The following is a 12,382-nucleotide window of genomic DNA, read 5'->3' as shown; positions in this document are numbered from 1 at the left end:
CCAGGGGCGCAGGGCGGTAGGGCGCCGCGGGAGCCCGATCTCCGGTGGACCCTCCGGGGGCTCCCTGGACACCCCTCCCCGCCCGCGCCTGACGGTGCCAGGGTGGGGGGAGCGCCCCGCCCCCACCTCCGGAGGTGGCGCCCCACGCGGCCGCAACAAGCTGCCGTTGTCCCGCGGGCCGTGGGCCCAGCACACTGGGGCTTTGTCCGGCCCCCGCCACGACCCACGGGGGGCCCCACATGACCGAGGGGGTAGGAGGAGCCTGCGGCGGCGGCGGCGGCGGCGGCGGCGGCGGCGGCTCCTTCGTTTCCCTCCAGGGCCGGGGGTCGGCGGGCGGTGGCCGCGGCGGCGGGACCAGGTTGGGTAGGGCCGCGGACGCCAGGCCCCCGGTTCCCCGTCAGGCTGCAGGCTCCGGGTCTGGGCCAGCAGGGCAGCTGTGACCCGAGCGCTTTCCGGGCGGCGAGCTGGGGGTGCGCCCCGACCCCCGCCCCCAGGATCATGGGAAATGGCATGACCAAGGTAGGGGGGCGGCGACCGCGCATCCCTCACCTGGCTGTCTCCAGCCCTTCCGGCAGGCCACCGGCTGCGACTAGGTCGGTCTGCCCGCCTCTGACCTTCTGGTCCCTCTCTGAGCCCTGTGTGTCCACACCTCTGTGTCCCTGAGGTTCCGAGGCCGCGGTGTGTTCTCTCTTTGCCTGTGTCTGTCCTCTGTGCGACTCTGTGTCTTGCTGTATCTCTGTGGCTCTTACTCGGGGATACCTTGCCCTGGCTTGCTGTGTCCCTCTCCCAGACTCCCCAGACTCTGGTGCTGTTTTTCCGACCCTCCCCACTCCGCCCCTGCATGCCCTACACCTGCACTGGCCTTGGTCCTCCAGCTCCCAGCCCACTCCTCGGCTGCTCCTCCCATTCCCCCTGGGTCCTTTGTCCCCTCCCTCTCTGTCCCCTAAGCCTCCCTCCTCTTCCCTCTCGCTGGTCCCCAAGCCTGACTCTCCCTTGGTTAACTTGCTGGCCTGCTCCCCCAACCTCCCCAGAGCCCCAGACTCTCTCACAGAGGGCCCAAGCCTCAGCGATTGCTCCTGTGGAACCCTCATGGGACAGAGGGGGGCTGTGAGTCTCCCAGCCACCAGAGGTGGGAAGTGGTACGGCCCTGCCCTGCTGACCCCTGCCTCTTCTTTCTCTAGGTACTTCCTGGACTCTACCTCGGAAACTTCATTGGTGAGCACTGCCCACTCTGTCCCAAGCCTGAGTCCACCATCATACTCTGGCCCACACACCAGAGACAGGATGGGGCTAGAGGTGGGGAAGCCACACCAGGCTGGGAGGAGGAAAGGGGTCCTGGGGGTTGAGGGGGTGCTGGGGGGAGGGGGAAGGGGCAGCCATGGAGCGCTGGGGTCTGATGCTGACATCTTCCCCATGCCAACCTCCACCCCTATTTCACCACAAGGCCAAAGGGCAAGGTTCATGATCTGAGCTGGGACCATGTGGCAAGTCTGCTCTGCACCTCTGCCACCTCCTTGGCTCAAGGCCCACCAGCCTCTTCAGGGCCCTTCTGGCCCTGAGGTTCTGAGCTGAGGTCTGCTTGAGGGTGTGTTTCCACCTGGGAATCCAGGAACCTTCCCCCATCCCCTTCTCTCCCGAGGAGGCGTCTTGGGCCCTCCTGTAAGCACAGACCCATCATCCAGCTGAGGCCAGGGTGGCGAGTCTATAAGCTTCTGCCCTCCCTGTTCTCTCATCCAACATTTCCCAACTTTCAATGGGAGATGGGGACAAAGAGACAGCACACACACCCCCATCCCCCTCCTCAGGGGCTTCCAGGTGGCAGCAGGGAAGCAAATCTAAACAGAGACGATCTTTGACTGTGAGGGAGGAAACAGGCTGAGGCAGGTGGTCCAGGGCTTGGGGGATTCAGAATAGAAAAGTCACTTCAGTCTACAGTGTTGAAAGGGAGGAGCTCAGATGTTCTACCCTCATAAGCCCTGGTCCCTTTTTTCCTGGGACCCCTGTAGCTCCTGCCACATTGATTTCCATATTTGGGTAGATTAAGGTCTGAATCCTCTTTAAGTATATAAGTCCCATGAGGATAGGAGCCAGGGAGTTGACCCCCAGACCCCAACGGCTGCATACCATATGCACTCCCAAGATGATTGTTGAGTAAGGCATGGCCTTGTGGAGATGAGGGCCATGTGCTATTTATTCTGATCCTAGAAGGTCTGCATGGGCTAAACATCCAGTCCCTAGAAATGGCTACTGTGGGACCTACCCCTGAGTAGTTTTCCATATATCTTTGTAGATAAAAGATATAATATTTCAAACAAAATGGAAACCTATCCTGCACACTGTTCTGGAATCTGAACTTCCCACTTCAAAGTCTATTGTGTGCATTCTTGCACATCAGCACAGAGATCGTTTTAATGTCTGCACAGTGTTCCAAAATATGAGTATGTCACTATTTACCCAGTCCCTTTCTGATGGACATGTGGTGGTTGTAATTGTTTAACTATTCCTGATATGAACCGCGTTGCAGAGAACACTGTCTGCCACACAACAGCTTTCTGTGTGTACAAATGCTTCTGTCCCCAGATTCCTAGAGGTAGAACTGCTGGGTCAAAGAATGTGCTGGGCAAGGGTGTTTGGGATGGAAAGAACAGCGTGAGCAAGGGCAGGGAGAGGCTGGGCTGTGTCCTCTGGGTGCCCCAGAGGCCATTCTGAGCCTCAGGGTGTACAGGACCTGGGGAAGAAGCCGCAGCCAGGGGAGGAGGGGCCCAGCGGGAGCGAAGTGGTGATGTGCAGAGCTGGGGTGGCGGCTCTCGCTGTACTTAGCCTCAGTACCCAATAAGTCATACTTGCCATATTGGCGCAAGCACCTGTTTCTTTCAGATGCCAAAGACCCGGATCAGCTGGGCCGGAATAAGATCACACACATCATCTCTATTCATGAGTCACCCCAGCCTCTTCTGCAGGTATTCTGAATCCCCATCCCAGGGCTGTGCATAGGTGGGGGATGGGCTCTAGATCCCCATAGCACCCATTTATCAACTACCTACCATATGCCAGGTCCTGTCTTGTCTTCTTGACTCGTGCTTATGCCTTCTTCACCATTGGATTGGTTTATATTATCATCTTTATTTGGCAACTGAGGCCCAGAGAGGTAAATTAACTTACCTAAGGTCACACATCTAAGAAACTTACCAGCTGGGATTTGAGCACAGGCCATCTGGCCCAAGAAGTCTCTCCTTGATGCTTAAAAAGGCCCTCACAAAGCCACAAAGGCCCACACAAAGGCCCTCACAGTGGCGCATGCCTGCAATTTCAGCTACTCAGGAGGCTGAGGCAGGGATATTGCAAATTTTCTTTTTTAGAGAGAGAATTTTTAATATTTATTTTTTAGTTTTTGGCGGACGCAACATCTTTATTTGTATGTGGTGCTGAGGATCGAACCCAGGCCGCATGCATGCCAGGCGAGCGCGCTACCGCTTGAGCCACATCCCCAGCCCAGGGATATTGCAAATTTGAGGCCAGCCTCAGCAACTTAGCAAGACCCTGTTTCAAGACTGAAATAATTAAAAGGGCTGGCGACATAGCTCAGTGGTCAAGATTCCTGTGTTCAATTCCCAGTACTGGACAGGGGAGGGAGGACAAGATCTTCCCATTACCTTACTGAATGGATGATTCCAAACAGATGATTCTGGGCTGTGTCTTGCTATGCAACCTTGGACTGTGACTTCACCTCTTTGGGCCTTTGATTCCCAACCCTGACTGCCCCCAGAGGGCTGTTGTGAAGATGCAAAGAGAATGCAGGGTGGTGAATCTGCTTCCAACACTGCAAAGTGTGGTCCCCACTGCAGGGGCTACATTGACATGGAATCCTGGGAGACAGGAGGTGAGGATGTCAGGACTGAGGTGAGAAGCAGTCAGTCCAGACCAAAGGCCCCGCAGTAGGAGACCTGGGTTCTCATCTTCATCACTTATTCTCTTGCTGACCTTGGGCACAAGACTTCCTACCTCGGAGCCTCAGTTACCTGACCTACTAAATGGAATTTTTTATATCAGTACCTACCTTGCTGAGTGGCTGACAGCCACATAATAGATGCTCAACAAATTAAAACTGATATAATACCAAAGTTTAAAATATTCTTTTTTTTTAAAGAGAGAGAGAGAGAATTTTTAATATTTATTTTTTAGTTTTTGGCAGATACAACAACTTTGTATGTGGTGCTGAGGATCGCACCCGGGCCGCACGCATGCCAGGCGAGCGCGCTACCACTTGAGCCACATCCCCAGCCCCCAAAAATATTCCTATCACATAAACAGAGCCTCCTCCTCTGTTTATAAGTCTGTGTCACCAGGCGTGGTGGCACATGCCTGTAATCCCAGCGGCTTGGGAGGCTGAGGCAGGGAGATCTCAAGTTCAAAACTAGCCTCAGCAACTTAGCCAAGCCCTAAGCAACATAGTGAGACCCTGTCTCAAAATAAAACATAAAAAAGGAGAGCTGGAGGGGCTGGGGGTATAGCTCAGTTGGTGGAGTGCTTGCCTTGCATGCACAAGGCCCTGGGTTCAATCCCCAGCACCACCACCACCACAACAACAACAAAATGCTGGGGAGCTGGGGACGTGACTCAGTGGTAAAGCGGCCTGGATTCCATCCCTATTACCAAAAAAGAAAATCTGTTCTGCCACAGATGTGCTATGTGGGGTAGGGTCCTTTCCCTCTCTGGGCTCAGTTTATTCAATTTGGGGTCCTTTTTTGAGGTGCTGGGGGTCAAGCCCAGGGCCCAGACATACTATGCAAGTGCTCTTCTCCTGACCTACACCCCAGCCCCAGGCCTCCAGGTTTTCATGTGACAGATTTGATAGTCTCTAAGGGCAACCTCCAATAATCTATGACTTTCAGTGTCAAAGAAGAAATTTCCAGGCCATTGGGAGTGTGAGTTTGCTGGATAGGGCAGCCTCGTTTTAGAGTATTGAGAATATGCAGTCTAAATAGACTGCACAGGGAGGGTTGTCAGGTCATTAATTTATTTACCTGTGAGGTGACTGCTTACAAAAATTAGCCTGTGCCCCAGCGGCCCTCCCTCCTGTCACTAGCCTGTCTCCATCCCAGGCACCAGTGAATTGAGCAGAGTTTGATAATACCATGCAAACCCAAGGCCAAATGTTTTGCAAAGTGAAATTGCAAACCTTGCAAAAGATGCAGGGTTTCACGACCTTGGGGAATGTGAGCTGGGTAGAGAAGGGCTAAGACTTCACACAAAGCCCTGGGCAAATGAGGGCCTAGTGGTGGGCCACTTAAACATCAAAGTATCAAAGGAGGTCCTCAAGAAAAGCAATGAGGTCCTCAGGATGTGAGCAGAAATAATCTTGACAAAATTATGTGGAAATTAATAAGCATGAAGCAAAGGGCATCACAGCAAATGTGTTGGAAAAATTACCCACAGTTTATTCCTTGACTATTATGTAAATTTGGTTTTATAATTTTTACGTCTTTTCAAGATAAACAAATCTGCTTTGCCCTTTTTACTATGTCATTTTGCAATCTCCACTTGCAGGGGAGACACTTTCCCAGGCTATTGGATAAAAGATTTGCCAAGTCCTTCTTATCAAGTCCTCATGTCCAAGTCACCTATGAAGTTAGGGCACTGTCTGCTCAGAAAGCTCTGAATCACAGACAGAGTTGGGAGGCTCACAGAAATGGTATCTACTTTCTTTGGACAGAAAGAGAAGAGTGGCCCAGAGAGAGGCAGGAACTGGGCTGGGGTCACACAGCACTTGGGTTGCTCAGGCCAAGGAAAGGGGGTGCAGGCAAGGTCCCCACTCCCTTAGTGTGGGTTTTTGCTTGTTTATGTGCTATTGGGGATTGAACCTAGGGGGACTCTGCCAATGAGGTACACCCCCAGCCCTTTAAAACAAACAAAAAAACCTATACTGAGAAAGAGCCTTGCTAAATAGCCCAGGCTGGCCTCAAACTTGTGTTTCTGCACCTCAGCTTCAGAGTCGCTGGGATTCCAGGTGTGCTTTGTCTTTGCAGGATATCACCTACCTTCGCATCCCGGTGGCTGACACCCCTGAAGTACCCATGTAAGTTTCCCTGAATGGACCAACAGAGCTACCTCCTGCAGTGGGGGAGGGAGGCCTGAGGAAGGACAGAGAATATTCAAGCCAGATAGCTGTCACAGGGCACCTCTACCCAAGTTTGACTCTGTCTCAACCATGCTCTTGTGGTAGGTCCCCATCCCTCTTTCCTGAGCCTCAGTCTCCTCAGCAATGAGATGGGGACAGTTCCCTGCCTCTAGGGATCAGGTGCACCAGTAGATTCCAGAAGGTGAGGCTCAGCCTGTTCTTGGCCTTGGAGTTAAGACATCTGGGTTCCAGCCAGCCTTTGCCATTTACTGCTGTGTGACCTTGGACAAATCATTTCCCATCTCTGAGCCTCATCTGTAAAACAGGGTTCTGACCAGAGGCAAGGAGGCTTTCAAAGGTCTGATGACATGCCTTAAGGATCTAGGACAGGACCTATTGTGTAGTGGGGGCTCAGGAAAACAGACATTTTGCTGGGGTTTTTCGCATCCGTGCCCTTCAACTCGGGATGGACCCAGGCTAAACTTCTGCCCCATGGGGAATTCTGCTCCCAGCCCACGGCTGACTGTCATTGTTCCTAGATGTTCTTATGTGTGGCCTTTCAAGGACATAGGTAGGAGGAGACCCCAAGGTCCCACTCTTGAAAGACCCCTGAGAAGTGGGACCCCAGGGTCTCCTCCTATTTCCTTGAAAGGCCAAAACCCGACCCCAGGACCCTGCAGGGATGCTCTGCGGGATGGCGGCCCCTCCCAGCCTGGCCTGCCACCACGGCTGCCTCCCACACCTCCCCCTGCTCCCTGCAAACGCTGGCTGCCCTGAGCGCCCAGGGCTCCTTGTCCCTTGCTAGTCCCATGAGGAAAGGGCTCCCGGGGAAACGCCCCATACTGGCTCCTCTGTCCTCTCTTCTCCAGCAAAAAGCACTTCAAAGAATGTATCAGCTTCATCCACTGTTGCCGGCTCAATGGGGGGAACTGCCTTGTGCACTGGTGAGTTGAGGGGGAGCTGGTGGCTGTCCTCCATCCCCAACACACAGCCATCCCATGGGCCACAACACCCACAGTCCGCCATTCATCCAGAGGAGCCACCACAGGCTCAAGTCAGGGTCCTGTTCTTTACCAGCCCTGTGGTCGTAGCCCAGCAGTTGTTTCTCCCTGAGATTCAGTTTTGACATCTGTAAGATGGGGAAAAGGTTATTGAGCTGACAGGGCTGTTGAGCTGTTGAGAGAGAGAGAGAGATGACCCAGAGAGGGGCAGGAACTGGGCTGGGGTCACACAGCACTTGGGCAGTCCATTCCTCCTGGCTCCCCCTCTCCTCCCTCCCAGGCTTGTGAGGTGGGGAATCCAGGCTAGGAGAAGAGACTTTTGATCTACTCGTTTACCCCAGGCCTTGCCTATGTCATTCATTCCATAACTTCTCAACAAGCACCTGTCCTGTGCCTGGATGGGGCTCTGGCAGAACCAGACTGAGCCTGGCCGGCACTTCTGGAGCCTCCATGAGACCACTCTCTCAAGCCTTGCCTTCTCTCTCCCTCCTTCCCCTGTTCCAGTTGCACTAGACTCCCATATTTCAAATCCACCAGACTTCCACCTTATGGTCTTGGTGCACGCTGCCTAGAAACATGGTTGGCTGACCCTTACCTATCTCTCAAGACCTCTGAAACCTCTTCCCTGACCCTTCCTCATCATCCCCACTAGATCAACACCTCTTCCTCTATGGAACTCCTAGGCCCCAGACTCATCTTCAACACAGTTACAACCACCTGAAATCATGTCTCTGGTTAGTGTCTGTCTCCCCCAACTTACTGAGCTCCAGGACAGCAGAGACCATTGCTCTTTTATTCCCTCCCTGTATCCCCAGGACCTGAAAAAGGAAAAGATGATGAGGAAATATTTTTTGAATGAATGAATGAGGTTTCGCCCAGGCCCTTGATGTGGGAGAGAATGCCAGGCAGAGGGAATCTCCTGGGCAAAGACCTGGAGCTAGGAGGAGAGGTCCTGGCCACTTGCTTGTGGTTGGAGGCAAGGGCAGGGGCACTGCAGGGGGCAGGTGCCTGGGAGGTATGGGGGAGATGGAACCTTACCTGAAGCCTGGGGGCTGCTGGGGACCCCAGCTTTGCAGGCATCTCCCGCAGTACCACCATTGTGACAGCATATGTGATGACGGTGACGGGGCTGGGCTGGAGGGAAGTGCTTGAAGCCATCAAGGCCACCCGGCCCATCGCCAACCCCAACCCAGGCTTCAGGCAGCAGCTGGAGGAGTTTGGCTGGGGAAACTCCCGGAAGGTAAGGGCTGGTAGGAGTCGCTTGGACTGGGGGGGTCCGGGACCCTTCTTTCCCCTTGAACCTGGGCAGGATTGGGAGGAATTCAGCCCAGGCTTCAGATCTGGCAGATTATCCTGGGGTCTTGAACTAATCCAGCTCCTAAATTTAGTTTGTGTTAACAGCCAGGTGGGTTATGGGGTTCATTGGTTTGCTTTTAAACTTAGAGTCTGGCTGCCCCTAGACCAGTCTGTAGGCCCTTCAGTCTGGCCAGGTGCCCAGATGCCCTCAGGCCCCATCTATCTGCCTGCCACCTAAAGCTCTGAGGGTTTAACCTCTTGGGGGAAAACTGGCCTTGCCACACCCCAACGTTGGATCTTTCTGAGGTCAAAGCAATCCGCTTCCTTATCTCTCCCAGAATTTCAGGAATTGAGGTCACCCCGGGCACAAAGGGTGAGAGAGGAGGGAAGAAAGAGGAGAGAGCTGGAGACAGCCTGAAAGCTCCCAGCAGGGTGACAGAAGGGTCCCCAGAGGCTTATCTACAGGGCTGTGCTAGAAAGAAGCCCTGGTGAGCGCAGTTGCTGAGACCACCGATGTGGTCAGAGGCCAGAGGGAGGGGTTCATGCGCTCCCCGCTGTGTAGGTGGGGGTCACTTTAGCAAATCTGGAAAATGGAGGGAGTTGCAGAGGGAGAGGGACCCTCGGCGGCGCCCTGGAACTCCAAGAAGGGAGGCCAAGGGATGCTCGCGGGGGCGGGCGGGGTGGGCAGCGGGCCGAGGGCGGCGGACCTGGGGCGGGACAGACCCTGACTCCGCAGCGGCCACCCCAGCTTCGCCGGCAGCTGGAGGAGCGCTTCGGGGAGAGCCCGTTCCGCGACGAGGAGGACGTGCGCGCGCTGCTGCCGCTGTGCAAGCGCTGCCGCCAGGGCTCTGCCACCTCGGCCGCCTCGGCCGCCCCGACCGCGCCGCACTCAGCCTCGGAAGGGACCCTGCAGCGCCTGGTGCCGCGCACGACGCGGGACGCCCACAGGTCGCTGCCGCTGCTGGCGCGCGTCAAGCAGACTTTCTCTTGCCTCCCGCGGTGTCTGTCCCGCAAGGGCAGCAAGTGAGGACCCCGCCCCGAGCGGCTCCCCTCGGCCTCCCGCTCCGCCCCTTCGGGGGCTATCTGGGCCCCCCACAGTCAGGACGGGCCCAGAGGCTGTGGGAGCCCCGCAGAGGCCCGATCCCTGCCCCCATGCCCACCTCGCTTGTCTGCGTCCGCGGTCAGTGTGTCCTCCCTCTGTGCGTCTGTGTCCGGGCCGGCCAGCTGCAGCCACCTGGTGCCTTAGTCCTTGGGCTGGGGGAGGGGCCCCGGCTCCACCCGTAGGGGCGGCGGGAGAGGGAAGTGGGTAGGGTAGGGGTGGACGGGGCTGGAGGGATATTAAAGAGACACGAAAGCTGCCTGACCCCGGGCCTGTCATTCAACAAAGGCCAGACCCTGGTGTCTGGGAAAACAGGGCCAGGTGTGCGGTGTGCAGCCGTCGGGGCGGAGGGGCCTAACCTCCTCAACTGCGGTCTGCAGAGCTGGATTCTGGGACCGCGAACTCCTTGACACCGCCCCTCATCTCTCCCAGAGCCCTGATCTCCCTCCTGAGAAGTTCCTAAGTGCTTCCTTCCATCTCTCGAAGCCCCCCACCTCTTCTCCATACAGGCACTGGCCAGTAAGGTCCAGTAGTGCCTCCCCAACACCTGACCTCTCACTGCTTAAGTTTACTTTATCCTAGGGGAAGATGTAAGCTTCAGAAAGGTCAGGCAGCTTGCTCAAGAACACACAGCTAGAACTGGGGAGCCTAAGTCTCATGACAGTTGGTAGGAAGTAGCTCCTGATTTGGCAGGTTTCTGGTGGGGAGAACCCACCTCCAGCTAGTGGGAATCATCCTTCCCAGCTAGAGTTTAAAAGCAAGAGCAAGCAGGGACTGACCCCAAGAATGAATAGAGGTCATCAGAGCTGAGGAGTTTGAAGTAGCAATAACCCAACAGCCACTGCTATGGGCTTCTAACTTTGTACCAAGCCCTGGGTGTAGGGGGCCTGAATGAAATGACCTTCCTGTCATCCCAACCTTCTATTTCTCCTTCATTTACCAAATGTTCATTGAGCACCTACTATATGTCAGGAACTGTGTTGGGCACTGGATTTACAGCAGTGGGTAAGACCTCTGCCCTCACCTTGCTGATGTTCTGGTAAGATACCAGGTAAGCAAAAGGAAACATACCAGGTGGTGGGGGAGTGGACCATTTTGCTACTGGGGAGTGTAGGGAGCCTGTGTCTTCTTGGATGGTTTATGGTACTACCGTCCAACTGGTTTAAAACATTCAGATGGTGTCTTTCCCTATTTAAAAACCTCCACAGGCCCCATCACCTGGAGGACAAAACAAAGCCCCCTGATCTGGTGTTCTGTGTCCTTCAACATGCTCCCTCCCCTTCTAGCACTCCTCCACTGCCTTGGACTCACAGCACACCACTCCTTTGTGTTTGCGCTCACTCAGGCTGTATGCTAAACTTTCTACCTGCATCTCAGGCTATTCAACAGATGAGGAAACTGAGGCTGGTGCCCAAGGCCATCAGGTAGCAGGTGGTGGGGAAGTCTGTCTGTAGACCCCACCCTCTAGACACCACCCTCTGCAACCTAGAAAAATGAAGGGGTGGCCCAATACACTGAGGACTCCTGCTTAGTTGTACAGCCTGCCTCAGACTCTGAAAATTTAACCAAACTTGGGCAAAAAGTGTCTGAAAAAAAATCGCATCTGTATTGAACATACACAAACTTTTAATTTTCTTGTCATCGTTCCCTAAACAATACAGTTTAACAACTATTTACACAGCATTTACATGAGAGGTGATTTAAAGTCTAGGATATACGTAGGTTATATGCAAATACTACATTATTTTATATAGGAGACTTGAGCATCCATGGATTTCAGTATCCAGAGGGGTCCTGGAACCCATCCCCCACAAATACTGAGGGTGACTGTCATTATTCTTGTAGCTAATCATATGAAATAATTTGTGCTCTGCTCCACTGGAGTCTAAACCCAGACTGTGGCTACGGAAGTGCTGCTGGCACATGGAAGGGGACACAGGTGCACATGAGGGACAGTGCTTGGGTCTCTGGTCAGTGCTGGCTGGAGCCCCGCTCTCTGCCTGCTTCCGGAGAGGATGTTATTCTCTCCACCCTGTTTCACCAGGGGCTGGAGCAATCTGAACTTCTTAAAATCTTTCAGGTCAGGAATCCCCTTTTGACAATTGAATGAAAGAAACGTAAAATGCATAGATGTGACAAAATTTATGTACTATTTCACAGGATCACAGACCTCACCAGGAATCCATAAATCCCAAGTATAGCTGCCAGGAGGTAGGCTGCAGCACCATTTAGGTCTCTGGAGTCTCCCCAGTCAGCTTTGAATGCTGACTCTCCCACCAGGCTCTGGGACTTTGTTACAGGGCTTCAAACTTTCTGAGCCTTGGTCATCTTCATGTTAAAATAGGTAATGAGGCTGGGTTGAAGCTCAGTGGTAGACGGCTTGCCTAGCTTGTTTGAGACCCCAGGTTCAACCCCAGCACCACAAAATAAGCAATTAGACTTGTCTCCTGTGCTCTTGTGAGAACCAATGTAGGCACCATAGGGAAGGGTTCAGGCGCAGCACCACAGTGAGCAGTGGGTAAATGGGGATTCTCAATATCTGAAGAAAGAACTGTGGTCTCTGGGCCACCTGCATCAGAATCCTTCCTTCAGATTCAGGTTCCTGGGCTTTTGGGGTTTTGGGGTCGGGAGTGGGCACCAGAAATCGGTTACTGCCTCCCAGTAGGGACAGGAAACAGTTTGAGAAGCACTGGCCTTTCCAACCTAACCAGTCCAGGTTCTGAAAAGAGACTGAAAGCCAGGGGAGGTGTGGTCCCGGCCACTGGGGAGGTTGATCCAGGAGAATCCCTTAAGCCCAGGAGTTCAGGGGCCAGCCTGGGCAATTTAGGGACACTCAAGGGGTGGGGGGCATGGGAAGAGAGGGAGAGA

General features: G+C 54.2%; 2 protein-coding genes and 1 long non-coding RNA gene across 17 annotated transcripts in view; 1 reads left to right on the top strand and 2 right to left on the bottom strand.

The window, feature by feature from the left end:
• Ttll9 (tubulin tyrosine ligase like 9) overlaps nucleotides 1–841 on the bottom strand; it is a 56,515-nt gene extending 55,674 nt beyond the window's left edge. For 3 of the 6 annotated variants that reach the window (XM_058575696.1, XM_058575697.1, XM_058575699.1), the window contains exon 1: nucleotides 550–841. The gene's annotated coding sequence lies outside the window, so the exon portion shown is untranslated. The remainder of the gene's footprint in view (nucleotides 1–549) is intronic. The other 3 variants (XM_058575698.1, XM_058575700.1, XM_046433972.2) reach the window with 1 other exon arrangement.
• Nucleotides 140–12,346, top strand: LOC124085924 (dual specificity protein phosphatase 15). 10 transcript variants are annotated; one of them, XM_046433981.2, is made up of 8 exons: nucleotides 140–519; nucleotides 1,182–1,215; nucleotides 2,862–2,960; nucleotides 3,055–3,148; nucleotides 6,027–6,076; nucleotides 6,988–7,062; nucleotides 8,188–8,359; nucleotides 9,152–12,346. In XM_046433981.2, the coding sequence occupies exons 3-8, from the start codon at nucleotides 2,878–2,880 to the stop codon at nucleotides 9,440–9,442; spliced, it is 765 nt and encodes a 254-aa protein (XP_046289937.1). In that variant the 5' UTR covers nucleotides 140–519; nucleotides 1,182–1,215; nucleotides 2,862–2,877; the 3' UTR covers nucleotides 9,443–12,346. The 10 variants fall into 10 exon arrangements, with proteins under 10 accessions (XP_046289937.1, XP_046289932.1, XP_058431685.1 ...); XM_046433976.2 differs by having other exon boundaries at nucleotides 140–593; nucleotides 2,878–2,960; XM_058575702.1 differs by having other exon boundaries at nucleotides 140–593.
• On the bottom strand, nucleotides 4,159–9,078 carry LOC124085926 (uncharacterized). Its single transcript, XR_006849632.2, has 3 exons — nucleotides 8,158–9,078; nucleotides 7,880–7,937; nucleotides 4,159–7,247 (listed from the first exon to the last, which is right to left on the bottom strand). It is a non-coding gene; the product is annotated as an uncharacterized LOC124085926 (long non-coding RNA).
• Nucleotides 12,347–12,382: the final 36 nt, after the last annotated feature.

The sequence above is a fragment of the Marmota monax genome, unplaced genomic scaffold (assembly GCF_021218885.2).
Source record: "Marmota monax isolate L192 unplaced genomic scaffold, Marmota_monax_Labrador192_F-V1.1 WCK01_AAM20220418_F8-fsc00014, whole genome shotgun sequence".
NCBI lineage: Eukaryota > Metazoa > Chordata > Mammalia > Rodentia > Sciuridae > Marmota > Marmota monax.
Note: the sequence above shows the minus strand (reverse complement) of the source record. Positions and strands in the feature narration are given on the sequence as shown.

Excerpts from the sequence above, each read along its gene's own strand:
- LOC124085924 (XM_046433985.2), top strand. The coding sequence starts at position 499 with ATGGGAAATGGCATGACCAAGGTAGGGGGGCGGCGACCGCGCATCCCT. Across the intron at positions 7,063-8,187 it reads GGGAACTGCCTTGTGCACTG|CTTTGCAGGCATCTCCCGCA; the intron begins GTGAGTTGAGGG and ends TGGGGACCCCAG. Across the intron at positions 8,360-9,151 it reads GCTGGGGAAACTCCCGGAAG|CGGCCACCCCAGCTTCGCCG; the intron begins GTAAGGGCTGGT and ends CTGACTCCGCAG.